General features: G+C 44.6%; 1 protein-coding gene across 4 annotated transcripts in view; it reads left to right on the top strand.

Annotated features, from left to right (window-relative positions):
• Positions 1-16,007, top strand: part of zswim8 (zinc finger, SWIM-type containing 8) — a 33,899-nt gene extending 17,892 nt beyond the window's left edge. The window contains exons 10-27 of one of the 4 annotated variants that reach the window (XM_056395175.1): positions 40-1,378; positions 2,943-3,074; positions 3,318-3,497; positions 4,114-4,297; positions 4,497-4,580; positions 4,700-4,798; positions 4,919-5,043; positions 6,088-6,412; positions 6,868-7,023; positions 7,281-7,503; positions 8,685-8,974; positions 9,078-9,301; positions 9,713-10,207; positions 11,225-11,402; positions 11,553-11,726; positions 11,820-11,939; positions 12,310-12,488; positions 13,637-16,007. In XM_056395175.1, coding sequence (XP_056251150.1) covers positions 40-1,378; positions 2,943-3,074; positions 3,318-3,497; positions 4,114-4,297; positions 4,497-4,580; positions 4,700-4,798; positions 4,919-5,043; positions 6,088-6,412; positions 6,868-7,023; positions 7,281-7,503; positions 8,685-8,974; positions 9,078-9,301; positions 9,713-10,207; positions 11,225-11,402; positions 11,553-11,726; positions 11,820-11,939; positions 12,310-12,488; positions 13,637-13,840 — 4,711 coding nt within the window. In that variant the 3' untranslated portion in view covers positions 13,841-16,007. Of the gene's footprint in view, positions 1-39; positions 1,379-2,942; positions 3,075-3,317; positions 3,498-4,113; positions 4,298-4,496; positions 4,581-4,699; positions 4,799-4,918; positions 5,044-6,087; positions 6,413-6,867; positions 7,024-7,280; positions 7,504-8,684; positions 8,975-9,077; positions 9,302-9,712; positions 10,208-11,224; positions 11,451-11,552; positions 11,727-11,819; positions 11,940-12,309; positions 12,489-13,636 lie in introns of all 4 variants that reach the window. The other 3 variants (XM_056395174.1, XM_056395176.1, XM_056395177.1) reach the window with 3 other exon arrangements.
• Positions 16,008-22,169: the final 6,162 nt, after the last annotated feature.

Genomic DNA, 22,169 nt, shown 5'->3' with positions numbered 1-22,169 from the left:
AGAGACTCAAGTGATAAATAAAGGTTTGTTCTCTCCCAGGCGTCTGGAACTGGCAGGTCAGCTGAAGCAGTGGCACCTCAAGGTTATTGAGATCGTGAAGCGGGGGCAACATCGCAAGTCCCTGGACAAACTGTTCCAGGGCTTCAAGCCAGCTGTGGAGTCCTGCTACTTTAACTGGGAGGTGGCCTACCCACTGGACGGCATCACCTACTGCAGTGCTGATAAGAAGAGTGCCACGTTTTGCTGGTCCAGAGCAGTGCAACATCAGAGAGGGGTCAAAGCTGCTGCAGGAGGGGGTGGAGAACCTCCTGAACCAGGGGGAGGGGGGAGAGCTGACGGTGGAGCTGGGGGAGATTATAAAGGAAGAGGAAGTGGATTGTCTCAACAGGAAGTGGCAGTGCGACCCAAGGAGACCATTCTGACCAAGAGGAAAGGTCTGTCAGTGAGCGGAGGGGGAGGGATGCTGGTCCGTCTGGGGGGCAGCGTCTCTCTCGCCCTGGAAGATGGAGGAGGGAAGTGCATGTACAAAGGGCCAGGCTCCTCCTCTGGAGGGAAGCTGAAGCTGACACAGGGAGGTGGGAAGGGGGCCTCTGTAGGAGGTCCTGGAGGGGGTGCAGGGTTAGCAGGTGGTAAGCATGCCAGTGCCAAGCGGAGAACCAGCAGTGAGGACAGCTCCCTGGAGCCCGACCTGGCTGAGCTCAGCCTGGATGACGGCTGCAGTCTGGCTCTTGGGGCTGAGGCCAGCAACACGTTTGAGTTTCTCCCCCCGCCACCAGAGATGCTGCCCTCCCCGAGCCCACTGCTCAGAGACTCACGCAAGTACAGCAGCAGCAGTGGAGGCAAGATGTTTGAAGCCAAGCGTGTCAGCCATAGCTCTGCCCCACTTCCTGCTGCAGAGCCTGCTCCACCCTGCTTCCCTGCCAAAGAGACAGTGGTGGTGGTTATGGACATGCCCAACGCTGCAGAAAAGGAAGCAGAGCTGGAGGTGGAGTCCGTCCAGAACAGAGATGAAGATGTAGACTCAGCTGGCAGTAACCAGCCCTCCACCTCCACCACTACAGCAAGATCAGGCACCACTCAAACATCTGCCAAGGCACCGAGGGGTCGCAGAGAGACGGCAGCTGGTGGAGCAACAGCAGCAGCAGCAGCAGCAGCAGGAGGCGTGGCTGCAGCTCCAAGTGGATCAGCTAACCAAGGAGCAGAGGCAGCAGGTGGAGCTGCAGGAGGAGAAGCTGTGGGCGAGGACGACTATCAGGCATACTACCTGAGTGCTGCCTCAGAGGAGGGAGCAGAAAGACAGTTGACTGACAATCACCAGGAGGAGGAGCCAGACATCTTTGCAGGGATCAAACCGCTGGAGCAGGAGGGGCGCATGGAGGTAAGCAAGAAGACCCAATGGTGTGCTGGTTAAACTGTTCACAGCTGGGCCTTTACAGGTATGGATGTTATGATACAAATACCCACCCACCTTCCCATCATATTAACCACACAAATCACAGCCTCACACAATGTGAGCAAAAAAGTAATTACCAAAAGAAGAAATCTAAATTTAATTGATCTTACTGTTGTGACATTACAACCTAAAGTGGTGTTCTCCTGTGGGCATGAAGCACTGACTGACAGTGTCAGTACTGTCATATGATTGGTGCAATATCTGTGTGGGTAGGCACTAAAAATAGGTCAACGTTAGCCGTCATGCTGCCATCGCTTCATGATTGTGCACAAATCACAGAGTAGCATACAGACTGCTGAGGCTCTGGTCACTTGCCACCACCACATCTGGACCCCTGAAGTTTAGCAGTTTACAGGCTACCACATCTGACTGACATGTGCCAAAAGCCCACACATAAAAATGAACAAGAGTGCAGGGATCTTTGTGGGTCAAAACCCAACACACTGTCAGTGGGATGGCAGTTTAGATTTGGATTGTTGTGTTCTGCTGCCTTCATTTTCTCTTCCAAATAAGTGGTTTAGATAATTGAGTTAAACTCCATCAGTTTAAAATCAGATTGCATGTTGCTTGCTCTTAGTTCTATCAGTGTGCATCTGAAATCGAACTAACATTGAATATGTTCATTCCAAATTCCTGGTGGTTCACCCTGATGAATTCTTACATTTTATGGTCCAGGTCAATGAGTTGACCAAAACATTGCCCAAATATGTTGGTTTATTCTCTAAACTGAGGCATTTTTTACCGCTTGAAGCACCTCAAACCTTGCTAGTCCAGATTTGAGCCTCATATAAACTTTTCCTAGTTATCAGGAGAAACTACAGATTCTACAGAAAAAAGTCATTTATCATGGGCAACAGTAAACGCTCCCACTGACCCTCTTTTCCATTGTTAGTTTTTTGAAGCTTACTGAATGTAATATCTTTGACAATGCTTGTATTATGTATAATGTTGTATTTAAGCTAAACGACAGACTCCAGTTGACCTCCCCTCACATACAAACAAGACCAGCAAAAAAAGCATCTTATATAAGCTTATTGAGGTGTTCCATTTTCACACGTTGCTATAATCATTGTGCTTTTACTTTACTTTTACTCTGAATTTTGTGTGTAATAAATGAATGATGATGATGATGATGATCTGTCTTCACAGCAAAGTTTGGGAGTAAAATGTTATAAATATAAATACATAATAATTAATATATAATATAATGTTATAAATAGATTAACTGACAGAAAGGATTTTTTAAAAACTGCAAAGATTTTCCACAATTAAACACAATCTGTGATTTGTAAATCAATGTGATGAGGCTGTCCACTGGAGACTAGATCTACTGCTGGAGAATCCTCTGCTTTCCTGGTTGTAGATCGACTGAAACAGTGTTTACACCTCACTGACTCTGATACCACTGGACAAAAATACTTCCCAGACGCAGAGATGAAACCCCACTGCTGTTTGTACTGGCCTGAATACTGTTGCTGTGTGTGAGCAGGTGCTGTTTGCTTGTGCCGAGGCCCTCTACGCTCACGGCTACAGTAACGAGGCGTGCCGGCTGGCTGTGGAGCTGGCCAGAGACCTGCTGGCCAACCCTCCAGACCTAAAGGTGGAGCAGCCACAGACTAAGGTAATCAGTGAACACAGTCTTCTCTTCTCTCCATCTGTTGTACAGTCACAGTCTCCAAACTCATCAGTCAGCATCTTGAACTGTGTAGTATGATATTGAGCCTTTCTGTTTTATATTAACTGTGTTACTGTGCCTATTTGTAACTGACCAACAAATATCAACTATACAAAAGGATAGAATCTGCTCATCACAAGTAAAGTTTTCACGTTCCATCATCATTATTTCCCTTGTTGTTGGATTTAGGGTAAGAAGAGCAAGGTGTCCACCAGCCGTCAGACGCAGGTAGCCACTAACACACTGTCGAAAGCCGCCTTCCTCCTCACTGTTCTCAGTGAACGGCTGGAGCTCCACAACCTGGCCTTCAGCACCGGCATGTTCTCCCTAGAACTCCAGAGACCACCGGCATCTACCAAAGCTCTGGAGGTCTGACACACACTCACGCATACACTCACACACACTCACACACACTCTGCACGGGTTTTTATTTGATCTGTTATCAAAGTACTTGTGCTATAAAACACTGTGGTTTTTCATTCTTTATTATCTAATGATATCCAGTTAATGCAAAGAAACTTACAGTGATACGTCCAAAAGTGCCCTCCAGGTTTTCAGTGGATTGTTTTAACTTGCGTGTCTACCTGATTTGAGCACCATCACACAGCATCACACCTGATTAACAATTTGAATCTTTCATGGACTAAATGGCAATTACTACTTCTTTACCTTGGTACACATGGGTGAGCTGCTCCACAGTTGGCAACAGAGGAGAGATGACAGAAAATGAGAGATGGGGAATGATTGAATGATTGCTTGACCTGATAGTATTGTTTCAATGAAGAGTGAGTGTCCTGAACATCACTCTGAAAAGGAGAGTTTGCCAAATGTTGTAAATTAAGTTGAATAAAAAGTTGTCATTTTGGAATGGGCTTATTCCTGTATAAGCTCCATGCATGTGTGTTGTGTATGGTATATCCAAATGATATAGTATAATAATGATAAGTATGTGGAGCGAACTGATGCTTGTGTGTGGGCTGACCAGGTGAAGCTGGCCTATCAGGAGTCAGAGGTGGTGGCTCTGTTGAAGAAGATTCCTCTGGGCCTGGTGGAGATGTCGGCCATCAGAGAGCGAGCCGAGCAGCTCAGAGACGGAAACTTCTGTGATTACAGACCTGTGCTGCCTCTCATGTTGGCCAGCTTCATCTTCGATGTGCTGTGTACCCCAGGTAAGTACCAAATATTGTTTTACCAGGCAACATTTTAAATAGAAGGATAAGATTGATTTTTTTCTTGGCCAGGTTCAATATCTGTCTGATAGTAAACGTCAAAGATGTAACATAAATACTGTATGTCCAACAAAAACAAATCAAGACCAGATACCTGAGATACCTTTATGTTGTTTATGTTTTTGCCTTTATTTGACAGTAGCGATACAGACAGGAAAAAAAGAGGAGAGGGGTCTAGCATGCGACACAGCTGGATTCAGACCAGTGATGTTGCCGTTACATGGTATATGTTTTAACCACGAGGCCTTGAAGGAATTATTCTGAATCTCTAAATGAAAATGTTTTAAATGGGAACTTCAAGAATTAACATCCTTTTCAATTTTATCCATATTGTTTGTGCAGTTGTGTCCCCAACGGGTTCCCGTCCACCAAGCCGCAACCGCAACAACGAGATGCCTGGTGATGAGGAGCTGGGCTTCGAGGCTGCCGTCGCTGCACTTGGTAAAGATATGATTTTGCTGATCCTTCATTTCTGCCTCAGTATCTGTTTTCCCCTCCTCACCACTTTTCTCTTTGTCTACACCTTATCCCTCTTCATGTCTCCCCCCTGTGTGACTGCAGGTATGAAGACCACAGTCAGTGAGGCAGAGCATCCTCTGCTGTGTGAAGGAACCAGACGGGTGAAGGGTGACCTGGCTCTGGCTCTCATGATCACCTACAAGGATGACCAGAGCAAGCTGAAGAAGGTAACCATCACTACTCTGATGTGAAGTGTGAAAAAGGTTCATCATATTGTTAAACTCAGAGAGAATGATCACCAACTCTGTAGCTTCCCTCAGCTCTGTCAAGCATCTCAGCATTTTTCAGCTCATTTCTCATGTTTTCAGTGAGAAAGCTCAGTGGGGTTCACTGCCCATTACCTGCTCAGACACAGTCAGAGACCAGCTGGTGGACATAGTGGAGCATTTAGCTGCTCAAGAGCCAGGTATTTTTTCAGGATCTCATGGCAACCAAACCATAATGTGTGGACAGAAACACAGCTCCAAATGATGTTAAAGCTCCATATTTTCCTCTTCTCCAGTGTTTTATTTGAAGTGTTGATCCATAAGAAGATATATTTGTGGTTTTAAGAACCAAAAACCATCTCAGTGTAGTTTTACATCTCCTCTCTGGAGCTCTAGTAACAACAGGTCTGTGAGCCAATCAGAAGAGAGGAAGCTCTGAGCCTCTCTTCTGATTGGCTGACTGTTTTCTGAGTGATCCAATAAAAAGATTTCAGGTAAACACTCAGAGAAACCAAATCCTGCACGGTTGGATGGTGGGTCCAGGTGGGTGGAGCTTGGGGTGTGGCTAGGGTTGCCACCTTTTATGTGACTTTGTCTGCGTCTACATCTAATAATGAGGAAAATAATCAGGAAAAAGTACATATATACACACATATAATCTGTTAAGTAAAATAGAATGAATAAATAAAAGAACAAGAACAGTCATCATTGTAATCATTGTATTATAGGTTTACTAAAGTAATTAGTGTTTGTTTAGGATCAATAAAGAATCAATATATTGATATAAAATGGTGAGTATGAGATGTAAAATCAATAAAAAGGCAGAGCGTGAGGAGACTGATTATAGTTGTCATGTATAGTGCTGCTGTTTTTTCAGGCTGTGACACATATATTGCTGCTTCTGTGGTGCTGGCATTGTTTTCTGCAAGTACATGTTGTATGTTAGTGTGGTCACAGGCTACTACTCTCTCTCTCTCTCTCTCTCTCTCTCGCTCGCATCCTCAGATATTGGATAAGTTGTTGGACAGGGAGAGTCAGACCCATAAGCCTCAGACTTTGAGCTCCTTCTACTCCAGCAAGCCGGCAGCTGGCAGCCAGCGCAGCCCGTCCAAACATACCGCCCCCAGCCACAGCAGCGGAGTGAGCGGAGCCACTGGGGGGGTCTCCAAGCACGCCCCCTCATCTTCCTCTGCAACGACTGTGGCAGCCTCTTCCTCCAGCTCGTCCTCTGCTGTGACACTGGCTGGAGAAGAGGTGGCTCATCAGGCCGATCTGAACCCAGTACAGAACAGCACAGCAGGGGAGAGTACTGCAGAGACCAGGGAGCATGGTGAGAACCTACACCCCCAACCCAGCACCCCTTCTTTAGGCGCCGTGTCTTATGATACTGTTGAGGATCTACAGCAGTTTCAGGTTTAATAGTTATTAGACATTTACACTATACACTAATAGGTTTCTCTATGCTGCACATTCACCCTTTAGTTGAAAACATACATGTTGTTAGTTTTATAGTATTAAGTTCACCACAACATTTTTGAACATGTTTATTGCGCTGCCAGGAGACTCTTGATTGAGTGTGTGTTTGATTTTGATTAGTTGCATTTGCAGCAAATTTTACTTCGTGAAGTTGTGTTACAATGCTTTCCTATATTCTCTGAACCTTTAGGTGAGCTACTTTAAAGCAGCGGTGAGCTATTAGCTCGCGAGCTAGCCTGCATTAGAGAATCACTCTGTGGTAGCCCAGTATTCTTTGATGGAGATAGAACTCAGACTCTTTCCTCTCAGTATCAGATGGGCCTCCGTCATCAAATGACCAGCAGAATGAAACGGCTCCATTTAAGCTGGAGGCCACGGTGCCCAGTCGGCTGGCACTGGGGGCGCGCTGTGGATACAGCCAACGTTGCTGGGGCTCACCCGTGCGGCAGAAGAAGAAACACACAGGTACACACTTTGACAATAATGTCTCTATTTTTTTTATTGATCTGGTAGAGCATCAGAGAATACACAGCCTTTACTCTGTCACTACCTCCACTTACATCCACGGCATCATACAGGAAGTGTTTGAATCTGGGTCATATATGTGGTATTTCTGTACATCCAGCTTGTACCCAACAATGTGCCACATACTGAAACAGCTTCACATCAACACACATACTAATGATGTGAAACATGATGTGATGGTCGTGGTGTTTGGACAGGCATGGCGAGTATCGACAGCAGCGCTCCGGAGACGACCTCGGACAGTTCCCCCACCCTCAGTCGCCGGCCGCTCCGGGGGAGCTGGGCAGCAACATCTTGGGGGCGGGGCCAGGACAGTGACAGTATCAGCAGTTCATCATCTGATTCACTGGGTTCCTCCTCCTCCAGTGGCTCTCGCAGGGCAGGGGGCGGGGCCAGAGCCAAGAGCACTGACACCAGCAGGTAAACACGCCCTCCTCATCAGATCCCTGATACTATAAAGAGCTTATTTTAAAGAGCGTATGTGATGCTATGTCACAACAAAGCAGTCACGCCTCTGCCCCAAGAGGCTCAGAGCCTGCTCTCTCCTCATTGGCTCACCAAGATGTAAAAATACACTGAGATGGTTTTTGGATCTTAAAACCACTAATATATTTTCTTATGGATCAACACTTCAAATAAAACACAAGAGAAGAGGAAAATATGGAGTTTTAAACAGATATTACCTAAGCCAAAGCAAAACTGAGAGCAAAATGATGATCAGTGGTATACTGAGATACAAGCAGCAGATAACTGCATATGTCAGAGCGATCTTTCAAATTTGGATACAAATGCAAAACTTGGCACAAATCCTCCTTGGGTATTACTCTTTAGATAAAACACGTTGGCCACTTGAGAATTCAAGATGGCCGCCATTTCTAGCAAGTAAATGTTCTTTTTTCATCCACTATTTTCTCATATGAATGATCCAGGTGCCAAATATTACTCTCAAAAAAGCTCGCCAACTAGCCTAATGCTAGCCAGTTAACCTAGCAAGCTAATGTTAAGACAAGTAAACATTGTTGACCCTTCCAGAATTTTTGGTTCATCATTCATAATAAATGGTTTACAAATACATTGTGTTTTATGCAGAATTTTCCACATTACATATTAGACACTGCACAAATAAAGCTCTGAGGAAATGTGAGAGTTGTGAATTTGACTTCCTCATAGTCTAAAACAGGATTAAATTACAAAATCATTTCAATCTGTCCCGTGGGTAAAGTTCTGTGGTACAAATCTGTCATGAAATGGCATAGAAAACATATAGTATTAGTCAGATTAGTGCGGCAGTTCTCTCCTGCAGTAATCTGACAAGGGGTATAATGGTGGAAATTCTTTAAATACCCATCAAACTGACTTTAATACTATCAATAAACTGTTGAATTTGATGTCCACATGTGTAAATCCCATTTGAAGAGAGGGCAAGAGAAAATAAAATTCCAACGTATTAGAGAACAGTGCAGACAACAGTAAAAACGTGGGTCAGAGATGAGCTGAAGTTGAGCTGAGGAGCTCAGGTATCAGGTTTCCCTGATAACAAACCTGATTTATTCTGAACAACTGAATTCTAATAAACTTGTCGTACTTGTCTGTGTGTTCAGGTACAAAGGGAGACGTCCAGAGTGCCACGCCCCCCACGTGCCCAACCAGCCATCAGAGGCAGCAGCCCACTTTTACTTTGAGCTTGCCAAGACTGTTCTGATCAAAGCCGGTGGAAACTCCTCCACCTCCATTTTTACCCAGCCCTCAGCCAGCGGGGGCCACCAGGGGCCCCACAGAAACCTGCACCTGTGTGCCTTTGAGATTGGTCTGTATGCTCTTGGCCTCCACAACTTTGTCTCACCCAACTGGCTGTCCAGGACCTACTCGTCCCATGTGTCCTGGATCACTGGTGAGGAGGAGTGTGTGTGAGTGTGTGTGTGTGAGTGATAGAGGGAGTTAGACAGAAACATGCAAACCAAGATGTTCTAATCCACTGTCTTTTAACCTCTCAGGCCAGGCCATGGAGATCGGCAGCGCTGCCCTCAACATTTTGGTGGAGTGTTGGGATGGTCACCTCACCCCTCCAGAGGTGGCATCCCTCGCAGACCGAGCATCGCGGGCCAGGGACCCCAACATGGTTCGGGCAGCAGCAGAGCTGGCCCTGAGCTGCCTGCCTCATGCTCACGCCCTGAATCCTAATGAAATCCAGAGAGCCTTGGTGCAGTGCAAAGAGCAGGTACTGTGGGAGTGGGTTTACAGTTCAGAACAATTGAGCAACCTGTTGCAATGTACGTCAAATGTTGCTGAATGTGTTTGTAAGTGTACTTGGTTCCAACATGTCACGATAATTCCTTTTTTTAATTAAGACTAGATTTTTGTAGCACCACAATATGAACTTGAATTTAGTCAATTTTTATCTTTTAGTAATTTCAGAATTTGATTAAAATGCAATGATAAAATCCTAATTGCAGCTGAACTTCTATTAAACTGTTAGTCAGCTCAAATTTATGAAACTGAAATCTACTGCTAATGAAACCAATAATTTATTGTAGTAAATAAAGTCAAATGAATGATCCATTTTGATCTTCTTCACTTCCCTGTCTTCATCTATCCCCGTCTGTCCCTGTCTGTCGCTGTCTCCCTCCAGGACAATGTGATGCTAGAGAAGGCCTGCATGGCAGTAGAAGAAGCAGCCAAGGGTGGAGGTGTGTACCCTGAGGTTCTGTTTGAGGTGGCTCACCAGTGGTACTGGCTGTACGAGCAGTCAGTGGGCGGGGGCTCAGGCCAGCAGCGGGAGACCTCTGGGCGCTGCGGGGCAAACGGGGGTTCGGGCAGGAGGCCCCCTGAATCCAGCTGCGTGCTTGACAGCGGGGCGAACATGGAGTCGACGGGGGTGGCGACAGTCACAGCCTCGGTCACCGCAGCAGCCGTCGTACCCGTCATCTCTGTGGGCTCCACCATCTACCAGTCCCATACCATGCCTGGGCAGGCCATGGCTCACCCCCACAGCCAGGGCCTCCACCCGTATACCACCATCCAGGCCCATCTCCCCACCGTCTGCACCCCCCAGTACCTGGGACACCCTCTGCAGCATGTCCCCCGCCCCACCGTCTTCCCTGTGTCTGGAGCTGCATATCCACAGGTCAGAACTGGTTTTCACACGGACACTGGGCTTCATGTGGAATTTCTTTTTATTAAGAAACAGGGAAGCTGGACAGTTTTAATGTTGTCTTTACATCTTGGAATGGCAGCTGGCAGACAGTGACATGGCCTGACACACATGAGCAATTTTCAAAATAAATAAAAATAAAAACAAAAAAATAAATAATGATAAAATAAAAAAAGCTTACTTAAAACTTTCACTTGCCTCAAAAAAAAAAAAAAATTATTTACTTGCCTTTCATGGCAAGAAAAGTGGCCTGGAAAAGTGGACAATACAAAGAGAAGAAAAACCACAAAATGTCAATATAAAATAATTAAAAAGAAGATAAATAATAGATAATAATATGATATGTACAATTAAACAAAAGTAGCAGGAGAAAAGGGAGATTCCACAGCACATCACGTCACTGTGATAGAAAAGCATCAAATCCCCAGAGTAGAGAAGCTGGAACCAGAGAAGATTTTATATTGATGCCTAAAAAATTGATTTAATGATTAATTGGTTTTCAGAGAGTTAACTTAAGTATCCGTTTAATCAACTACTACATTTCCCCTCTGCTGTTTCTCTATTCGGCAGATTTCTGTGTTTCCGGAACAGGTTTTCTTATGAACAAAGTGTTGCTTAGCTGAGGTGGAAAATCTGTCCAACAAATAAAGAGAAGATGTGATAATAGCTTGTGGACACAGTGTGTTACCGTACATTCATTACAGCTGAAATGATTACTTGATAATTGATAAGTCAGGCGTTTTCTGTGGATTAATCATTGAATTGAGAGAATAAGTGGCGCTAGGGGAAACACCCACAGTTTCGGGGTCTGTTACTCTCACTTATACACAGATGAATCTTTAAATCTGTTGGTGTCGTGATAGAAACATTGTTTGTTCCATACAAATCTTCTCACACTTCTTTCATTTTTCATGGTACAGTCGAGTGCAGGTCACTCAGCCTAACTGTTTGTGCACATGTGTGTGTTTGTGTGTGTGTGTTCCTCCTCAGGGAATGCACCCAGCCTTCATAGGGGCCCAATACCCATTCTCAGTGGCTGCTGGCCCCCAGCCACCAATGGCAGCCACAGCTGTGACCTTCCCTGGTGTCCCTGTACCGTCCATGACTCAGATCGCCGTCCATCCCTACCACACTGAGACCGGCCTGCCCCTCAGCACCACTGTAGCAGGTCAGGACTACACACTGTGTGTTAGCTGTCATCAGTGTTCTTCTAAATGTAAGCCACTTCAGATATACTACATTGGTAAGTGTTATAACACCACGGGATGAGTATGTTAGTCAGTGCTGAACCGTATGTTGTGCTTGTCATGATTGACAGTTGGCAGCGTCCACGCGGGCCCCACCATCCAGGCCATCCAGGGAGCATCACTACCCTCCCTCTCCTCCCAGCCAGGCTCACTGGTCAGCACGCCTTTCCCAGTAGAGGACGAGCAGCACAGCCAGCCAATCAGCCAGCAGGGCCTGCACTACCTGCACTCTGCCTACAGAGTTGGTGAGGAGTCTGTGACCTACGGTTCTGTTTTCCTCTAACCAGTGTGCACATAGTAGAGAGGGTTAACTGAACACATGTGATCTCTGTGTGAAGGCATGCTGGCGTTAGAGATGCTGGGCAGGAGGGCTCACAACGACCACCCCAACAACTTCTCCAGGAGCCCACCTTACACCGAGGACGTCAAGTGGCTGCTGGGACTGGCTGCGAGGCTGGGTGAGCTCACACACACATGAATGGACAGCAAAGGAGCCGGGACTTTAGTGGCTGATACAGGAATGTAATGGCTAGTTAACAGATTGTTTATGCATCTGGTTCATACTTGAGTGTGGCTGTGCAGCTAGCAGCGGACAGCTACAACAAGAATAGCAAAAGAAGAACTGATCAATCAATCAATCAATCAATCAATCAGACTTTATTTGCATACGTAATACAAAGTTCTTTACACAATAAAAGCAATAAAAAAACAACCCGTCACCCTCTCAAAAACTGTCCCCTCCCCCTTAACTGTCACTTCCTGTTTTCTCCATCTATATAACCAACCCTCTCCTTCCTCTTATTCCCCTCTGCGTGTCCGTCCTGTCAGGAGTCAACTACGTGTACCAGTTCTGTGTCGGAGCAGCAAAAGGCGTCCTCAGTCCGTTCGTCCTGCAGGAGATCATCATGGAGGCTCTGCAGAGGCTGAACCCCGCCCACATCCACGCTCACCTCCGAACACCTGCTTTCCACCAGCTCGTCCAGCGCTGCCAACAGGCCTACCTGCAGGTACGACACACCTGCAGCCTAGCCTGTATTTATAATGGAGCAACTGCCATTTCATTTAACTTGTTGCCTCTGACATTATATTTTTAATATGGGGAGGGGTTTATGTTAATGATGTGTGGTCCCTGCAACTCATTTCCAGTCCACACAGAAGCAGCTAGAGGATGCCAAGAGCGATTAACTTAAAGTATGTCACTGAAGGAAACATGTTTACAGCTGTAATCCTGAATAAGCCTGAATCTGAAATAGACTGCACTTATATAGCAACAACTCAAAGTGCAAGCCATATTCTCACACACACACACACACACACACACACCAGCTGGAGGAGCCAGGGATCAAACCACCAACCCTCTGATTAGTGGACGACCCGCTTTACCTCCTGAGCTACATTTGTCCCCGTCGCTTTCAAAATTCAAATTTATTTAAAAACAGCAAACAGCTGACCAGAGTGCTGCACAACATCAACAAAACAACAAAACAACAACCAAATGAGGGAGGCAGCTGATCTTGGCACACTACATAACACCAACACTAATGAGAATAAATATGTTTTGAGCAAAGAGTTGAAAGAGTGGATGGATACGGCAGTTCTGATTGACATGGGCAGGCTGTGGGCCATCTCTGGGCCATGACTGAGAAAGCACCTGAGGAGACCCCTGCCTGACAATCTGAGGGGCCTGTATGTAGTGTAGGAGGTTAAAAGGTCTGTAATGTAGGGGGGAGTTAATCCACTGAGGGCTTTAATAAACAGTAAAAACTTTTTCTAAGTCAGTTCTTGCTCTGGTGAAGGAAGATGATGTTTCTGTTCTTAATCCGGCCTACAGAGCTCTGATTGGCTCAGAAACAGCCGTCAGTGAGCACATCTGACCAATCTGAATCCAATCAGGGATGTGGGCAGCAATTCAGACTGGAACCAGAGACAGTCCACTTCAGACTGAACAGCTCAATAACTAAGAACCACATTTGTATCACACGACTCAAATACTCTTTAATCACAGGCATAAACCGGATGTGCATGAGTGAACAGCTCTCATCAGATTGAATGGGCCGCCACGCTTTCTCCATTCTATAACTCATCAGTCTTGACTCATGCTGCTGTGTCTCAGTGCTGTTTGATCACCGTCACACCTCCCTCTCTGTCTCTGCAGTACATCCACCACCGGCTCATCCACCTGACACCTGCTGACTACGATGACTTCGTCAACATCATCCGCAGCGCTCGAGGTGCTTTCTGCCTGACGCCCGTGGGTATGATGCAGTTCAACGACGTGCTGCAGAACCTGAAGAGGGGCAAGCAGACCAAGGAGCTGTGGCAGCGCATTTCCCTGGAGATGGCAACCTTCTCTCCCTGAGCAGCACGCTGAGCGAGGGTGTGCTGGGCCCTGGCCTGGGCCTGGGCCTGGGCCTGGGCCTGGGCCTGGGTCTGGGTCTGGGTCTGGGCCGAGCTTGAGGAGTCCCATCTAGCACCTACTCGGCCTCCAGCATTTCTACTGCCACTGCACTGAGCCGGCCACATTTCTGCTGTCTGGCTCTGTCGGGGAGCCTCCTCCCTGTGATGTGGACTCAGCAAACACAGCACACAGGCAGTACAATCAGCTCCCGAACCCCCAACCCACAGAGACTTCCTTTTTTATGGGTGTTTGTAGGCCCAGAGCTCAGAGGAGGAGCCGGGTCACCTCCCTGCTCCCCTCTGTTCTTGACTGACTCCTCACTCTTGTTTTATCATGGTTCCTGTTTGTGTAACTGTGGAATTAAAGTGTACTCCTTCGTTTCTGCATCTAACTCGTCTCTTCCATTTCCCCTAAACTGAAGATATCGATGGGGATTTCTCACCCTCCATCCTCACTTCATTTCCAGTGTTTAGTAGTTTTGTTTAGCTTTGTTCTGAATGAATGAGTGTGAGTCATTTTCACGCTGCAACATTCCTGTCCAGAGTGGCAGCTGCTGTCACTGTGGATCTGAATCTTTGCAGGAGAAAAGGAAGATTTGCAAGGAATAAAAAAAAAAAAAAAAAAAAAAAAAAAAAAGGTTTAATATGAGAAATTATATTGTCAGTACGGGTGAGGATTTTTCAGTATTTTGTTTAATCTTTTTTGATACTTTGTATAGAATATTGACATGTAAGCAGAGAGAAATGGGAAGAGAATGAGAGAGTGTTAAAGGTGCTGTTGTTGTGTGGGATTCATATTTACATTTCAGCCTGGCTGAGGAGTGACATGACCACAGCTCCAGACCAAAACCAGAGGCCGTCTAACCACTACTGGGCCAAGCCGGGTCACTAGGGGCTCTCCAGTTTCACTCAGTGTTAGAACATCTGGATCAGGCCTTTGCAATGACCTGTTAACAGGGCTGAGGATCTTTTTATTTTTTCAGAGTTCCTTAAAGCAACATGACGAGTAGCGTTTCTTTTTTTTTCCTATTAGGAGCTCCACACATTTTCACTATCAATCTCAAATTTCAATACTTTTTTTTTCTACATATAAATTTGTTTTTCTACAAAAGATATCACAAAACAACTCATTTGTCAAATTCGGTCTGTAATGCTGTCTAATCGCAACATCTGTACAAAATCGCAGCTAAAAGAAAACAACAGAATTAGGATTTACATCAAGTGGTCAGAAAAGGAGCATTCAGTGCCACTGGGTTTTGATCATCAGTCCATATCCAGCCTTTGTTTTAAGCATTCAAATCACTGACTAATTCAAATGCACAGACGGCAGTAGCTGATGTGGATGACAGTCCCAGACACTTCCCTTTTTTAACAGTGCAGGGAAACAGCTGTGTGTTTGCTCTCTCTCTCTCTCTCGGATGTGCTGATGTTAACCAGACCTGCATTTGCCAAACTGATCAGTTAGTCCTCGTCATTATCTCTCCAAGTTTATCTTCTTGTAAAACCAGATCCCTCCATTGGTCACGAGGGGCAGTAACAGAGCCGTTCTGGCCTCACAGCTGACATTTCTGCTCTGTGGTTAATGAGGACGGTTTGGTTTTACAAGGGAGAAAAGATGGTTGAGGTCTAAGCATTTGGTTTTTCAATGGGAAGCATGTTGGGCTGTCATACACACGCACGCACACACACACACACAGTGAATAAGACGATGACTGTGTCTCATTTTCAGCCATGTTCAGAGTTCACATTTTACTGAATACGTGTTAGTGTATTGAAATGAGACACAGGTGGTTTGGCTGTGGAGAGCCCTGCTTCACTGAGCCTCGTGACCCGGATCTGTCAGTGAGTGGCCCCCTTCCCTCAGTGTGGTTAGCTCATAGACCGTGGTGCTGTTACTTTAAGACATGTTGATGTTCCATCTCTGTCCTGGCAGCTGCTGTGGTTCTGAACCTGCCTCTCTGATTGGCTCTGGACCTCACAGGTGAAGTTGACTTAGTAGAAAATGTACTGTGATATTTTTGTATTCCTCAAAAAGTGTAGCTCGATTGAAAAGTTATATATGTGCTGATTGCAAAAGGTTCTAATTTAGAGTGAAATGAATAAATAAAAAGTTAAAAGCAATACTAAAAGTGTAGAGTTTACTTAATAAAGTTCATTAAAAACACTAACATGCTGTGACTGATGTGTGGGGTTCATTTATATCCAGTTTAAACCTGAGGCTGCAGCAGCCGCTCAGCAGTGACCACCAGGGGGCGCAGCAGCCTCTGTTATTAGATCATCAACAGTGGGGGGGGGGGCTCTGCTCTCAGCAACACAACTCACACCTCAGATGTTTTGATTTTCCACATTTCTATTCATCCTGGAGAGCTGTTTTCATCCAAGCAACAACCATCAATATGTCTGAGTAGGTCTGCAGTTATGCAGCACATGAATATATACAGGGGTTTTTTTTTTTTTAAGAATATCTTTCTTTGTCAGTAGCTCTACATTAATTTGATCCTGTAGAAATTCAGCATCATGTGAAATCAACAAGAAGCACATGGAGCTGAAGCAGAGATCCAGAGCTGAAGGACCTGGTCCAGGCCTGGTCCTCTCTGTGTGGAGTTTGCATGTTGTCGCCTGGTTTATGTCCCTGACTTTCACATCCTGGTTTGCTGAATGTGCATCATAATGCTACTGCACTGAGATGATGATTGCATGTCACGGAATAATTATCAAAACTCAAAGCTCTGCTATCTTGAGAAGATAATTATTCCATTACCTCGAGATATCGGGATAATTATCCAGAAACAATATTTGCGAGTGTGGCCTTTTTCAGATTCTGTACTTGGGACGACAATATCTAAATGATTTACCTGGAAATGTATTTGTAATAATACGGAAGCTGAGAAAGACCATACGCAAATATTTTTTTTATGTTGTGATCTTAAGATAACGAGATAATTATTTTGTGATCTTGAGATAATGGAATAATTATCTCTGGAAAACGAAGCTCCGTTATATCACGATAACGAGAATTATTCTGTTATCCGAGTAGCAAACACTGAACTGTAGATTAATTGAAATGGTTTCAATGAATTATTCCGACATATCTTGACACAACAGCTCATCTAACAGGATATAAAAATATTTGTGAGTATGGCCATTCTCAGCCTCCGTACTAAAACCTTTCACACCAGGTGTGTAAAATGCCAAAGGTAAATAACTGTTAGTTTTACATGAAGAAAATATAAAAAGAAAATAAATGATGTATAAATACAGACATTAACTGAATGGAGAGGATCAGCTGAGCAAACCACTGAAAGCTTTTCAATAAACTTACACTTCCGTGTTTGCTCCACACACTCCTCCCTCCTCACTGTCTCTTGTCACATTGTGCTTCAGTGGTACTAACAAGACAAGTCAATCAATCAATCACTCAATCATTAATCAATATCAGAGCTCTGCCCAAGACACAGGTAACCTTACTGACATGTTCTGGAAATGTAATAAATTAAAACATTATGGGCTCTGACCTTAACTAGCCATAGGCAACATACCTGACATCCCTCTCCCCAAAATATAAAATATAATACTGGTCACGAACGCTGGTGACAAATGCATTGCTTTGTCATGGAAAAGTGAAGACCCTCCTCCTATCCCTATGCGGTTTAAAGAAATCTCCTCCTACATGGCATCAGAAAAAAAACATATATCTTTCTGTCTTTTAATCTGAAAAGAAATCCACATCGCAGTGATAAACACTGGGCTGATTTTAGTTGCTACATGGGTAATATTTCACAATCAGCTGTGGGCTGACAAGAAGATAAATTTTATACATGCACACGGACATCAGTGTATGCATGTATGTATAGTTTTATTTTTGTACCAATGTATGGAAATTGTATTAACCTTACTAAATGTTCCCCCCTTCTCTTTCTCACTCCTCTGGACATCACTGGTACATCTATTCTGTACCTTTGTAATGTCTCCTGTATGGTGCTCTGTTGTGGTGACTGGCCTTAAGGGATTAATTTAACATGTTAAAATTTTTGAGCTCTTTTATTTAATTTAATTTAATTTTCTCTTTCTCTTTCATTATCTTTGATGTTCTACCCCTGTCTTTTCTCCGCTCCGTATTTTTGGAGAATTCAGAAAACAAGAGACTGCATCACAAAATAATGACCCTGATATCTCAATAAAACAAGCACGTTGAGGTTAGATTACTTTTATTTCTCCTGTGGTCTAGCAAGACATCTGAGCAGTCATCTTCAGCCATGTCCAGGCTCGTGTCAGATACAGTTTCACTGGGAGAGGAGTCAGAAAACAGCTGTCTGACTGGAGCCTGTGAGTTGGACATTTTCCGTTTGCCTCCGTGAACTTCCAGCCCACAGCCTCAGTCAGCAGATATCATGTTCACATTCTTTACTGCTGATGAAGTGGATGTAGATTCCCTTCATTTTATATGAAGATGTGAGAATACACAAATAAAAGTGTTTATTAATAACGCAATATATTCATTTGTGGCGCTATCCTGTCTTTCTCTGCTTTAATTAAATTATTATTTAAAAGCTCAAACTTTTGATCCACTGGCTCGGGATGTTCCTCGTCCTCTTTTCCACAAGCAAATGCATATCATGTGTGAGGCCCATCAAGCTGTTCTCTCTCTGCCATGTTGAAAAAAACCCTCTCCCTGCTCTGCATTATCAATAAATGACACACCACTCTGCCCCTGTCCAAATGAGTCACACCCGTGGGTGGTGACACATTTAACATCACACCTGCACGACTTCTGTGCTCATGTCTACCTGGTCTCAGTTAGCATGTCACGCAGCAGGGTGTCTGTCTCTGTGCAACTGATGGATGCTACATCACTTCTTCCACTTTAGTTCCCAGCTAAAATAAACAGAGACACCATCTGTTGCTGGTCATATTGACATCATACTATTAACATTACATAAAACTGACACCTTTCACTGAATTTGTCACTAAATTATAAAAGTTATATTCTTTTAACCATTTTAGTATGTGGATGCCAGGCACACACAGCACTGGCAGTATGTCCTGGGTGTTACATTTAGACTGTATATAAAGATGGACGTAGCCTGTTTGAGCAGTTTTTAAGCTCAGAGTGAGCTGCTTCACCGTTGCCATCTTGGTAGTGTCTGACTCCGCCCCTAACTCCCAGCTAATCCAAAAATGGTCGAAGAGGAGGGGTGTGTGTGGAGCTGAGACTTCTGTTCATATCGGTTTGTGACAAGCATATGTGCACCCACCTGTCACTCAAAGAGGCCACGCCCTCAATTACACATAACTTTAGTCCTAAATAAAATGTAAACAGGTGAGTTATATAAACAGTTGTCATGAAGGAGGAAATTAACTCTAGAGACCCAAAACTGTTTTTGTACCAGGCTGTAAACATGTTTATTTCTGCTGTAAAGTTGGACATTTTAACATGGGAGTCGATGGGGACTGACTCACTGTTGGAGCCAGACTCTAGTGGTCGTTAGAGGAACTGCAGCTTCTGGTTCTTCACTGTTGGTTTCATGTTTAACCCCAGACATTGATGCTTGGTGTCATACTGCCCATGTGCAAATCTGCATCCATTTCCTGTTGTCCACACTAAAAGCTCCCGTCAAACTGGATTCATGTGTGTATGAATCGACTACTCAGCCTGGGCCGGAGAGCCTGACCACAGCCAGTTGACTGACAGCTTGGCCCTTCAAGGAATAGCAAAAACAATTGCATAATATCAAATATTCATGTATTCCTCTTTAAATTTCCACATTATTTTCTTATTCTTTTACAGATTTATTCTTTTTTATGGCACTCCTGTGACTTTGGGCCTGTGCTAATGAGTGGAAGTCAAATCGCATTAGCGGCCGCCTCGGAAGCAAACATGATCAAGAGATATTCACCTCAGACAGCTGCTGCAGGAAGATCCAGGACTTCACTGAGGACTGTGCAGACTCTCTGCTGCCTCAGCATATGGGGCTGTGCATACACAATTAACCAGATGCCTGTCTGAACCACTTGACTGACTTCAAGAGGCTCAGATACAGAGCATAAGAAGTAGAGAACCTCAGCAGTCTCATTCAAAACATCAGTTTGGAATAATCCAACCCGGTTAACGCGAAGACGCTGCTGCAGCTGATGTGATCCCAGCACAATCGTTTCTTTGACATACAGCTGTGATCTATATATTTGTCTTAAGAACATCCCACCGGCCACCAGGACTGTCTGAGGATCAGCTGTAAAGTGGAGACACTGTACGTGGCATGAAGTTCACTCATTACATTTTGATTTAAAAACCTTTCCATCATCAGGTCTCCTCCTCTGTCAGCTGGGAGATTGAATCCAGAATAAATCAAAGCTCTGACTGTGACTCACTGATCACTGATCTGATGGATCTCCTCTGATTTCAGAATCAGAATCAGAATCAGAATCAGATCAGAATCAGAATCAGAATCTGGTTTATTGCCAAGTAGATTTTCAATACAAGGAGTTCGCTTTGGTGTTTTGGTGCGTCTCAATAAACATAAGAAGAAGAAAAGAAATATAAACAAAGATTAAACAAGTAGGCCAATACAGCAGGTCAAATACCTTAAGATATTAATAGAAACATTCAACAATAAAATAAAATATTTACAATAAAATGTGAAGAAATATTATAGATCATAAAAATATATGCAATACAAATGGGAATGTGCAATGTAGAATCTTTACTGCTCACCTCAGGGCCCTGGAGGTGAACGGGTCCTGGAGGTGAACGGGTCCTGGAGGTGCACAGGTCCTGGATCGTTGGCAGATTGTAGGCGATCACCTTCTCGGCAGAGTGAATGATACGCTGCAGTCTGCTCTTGTCCTTGGCAGCGGCGGTGGCAGCAGCGTACCAGGTGGTGATGGAGGAGGTGAGGATGGACTCGATGATGGAGGTGTAGAACTTCACCATCGTAATCCTTTGCAGGTTGAACTTCTTCAGCTGCCGCAGGAAGTACAGCCTCTGCTGGGCGTTCTTGATGAGGGAGCTGATGTTCAGCTGCCACTTGATGCCCCGGTGACAATGGTGCCCAGGAAGCAGAGGTCCAACATCATGCTGCAACATCATGAAATATCCAGACTTTTCAATCAGTTAAAATGAGAATAAAATAATACCAATTATTGTTCCATCTGTTGTGCTATGGGCCTAAATTAGCTGCATAATTTGCCTATTTTGAACTAAAAATGTTAAACACACTGTCGTGTGGTCTGGTTATTCGGCTGCTCAGCTTGAGGACAGTTACAATGACTTTTTGCAACCATAACAGAACACCATGTGCTGGATAGACACACCGACACATACTAACCATGTCACTGTGAAGTCAACAACACAATGACTCAAACTACCATCTGTACCCACAGAGAGGTTACTATCTCCACTCACTTAAATTTTCATATTCAGATCATGTGACGACACCTGAGCCAGTTTGGTGATGAAGACAGTAAGACGTGGTTGAAAGTGCTGACAAAGCCAGTAAGTGGAGCCTGAGTTCAGATTGTTTTGCCACAACTCTTCACTCAGGTTGTCAATCAGACTCTGGTATAAATGTTGAGGCTGAAGCTGAGGTGACCCTGATGACATCATAAGTGTTATTTCAAAATGACATTGTGGTTAAAAAAGGTTTTACAGGTAAATTATATTCTGGTGTGTTTAAAAACACATGGTAACACTTTCCATGAACAGAGAATGTTCAGGTTTTGGTCGGTTAACTGACTGTCTTTCTGTCTCTGATTGTAATTGTAGTTAATTGTAGTTCTCCCCTGTTTCACAATGTTCAACATTTATCTGTTTGCTGGTTAGGCCATGGCTTGTTCGGCCATTGCAGAGCTCAGGTTGAGAGAGCTCAGTTTCTTCAGGCATTGTTTGGCTAACATCAATAGACTGATTATTAGAAAATGGGCCCCTGAGGACACAAATAGGTAAAAGGTCCCCCACCCTTCCTATATGACCCCCAGACTGAAAGAGACACAAGACGGCCACAAACAAGAAATATTAACACTTCATACAGAGGCTCTGGCCTTTTGTCCCTCTAATCTTTCCAGCCCCTGGGCCCCTGGCCCCCTGGGCCCCTGGGCCCCTGTGCCCAGTGGGCCCATTCAGTAATCCTTGCTAACGTGTCATCCTATGCTTGGCTGACCTCCCTCTCACATCCCAAACACACTTCACAATCAGTCTGTGGACAAATGACCACAGTGTCAATCTGATGTCACTGGTGTTTAACAGGATGACACTTTAGCATGGATGAAAGTAAATATATTACAGTGATAATTAT

Source organism: Seriola aureovittata, chromosome 14 (genome assembly GCF_021018895.1).
Source record: "Seriola aureovittata isolate HTS-2021-v1 ecotype China chromosome 14, ASM2101889v1, whole genome shotgun sequence".
Lineage (NCBI taxonomy): Eukaryota > Metazoa > Chordata > Actinopteri > Carangiformes > Carangidae > Seriola > Seriola aureovittata.
The sequence above is the reverse complement of the archived record's forward strand: the minus strand, read 5'-3'. Positions and strand labels throughout refer to the sequence as shown.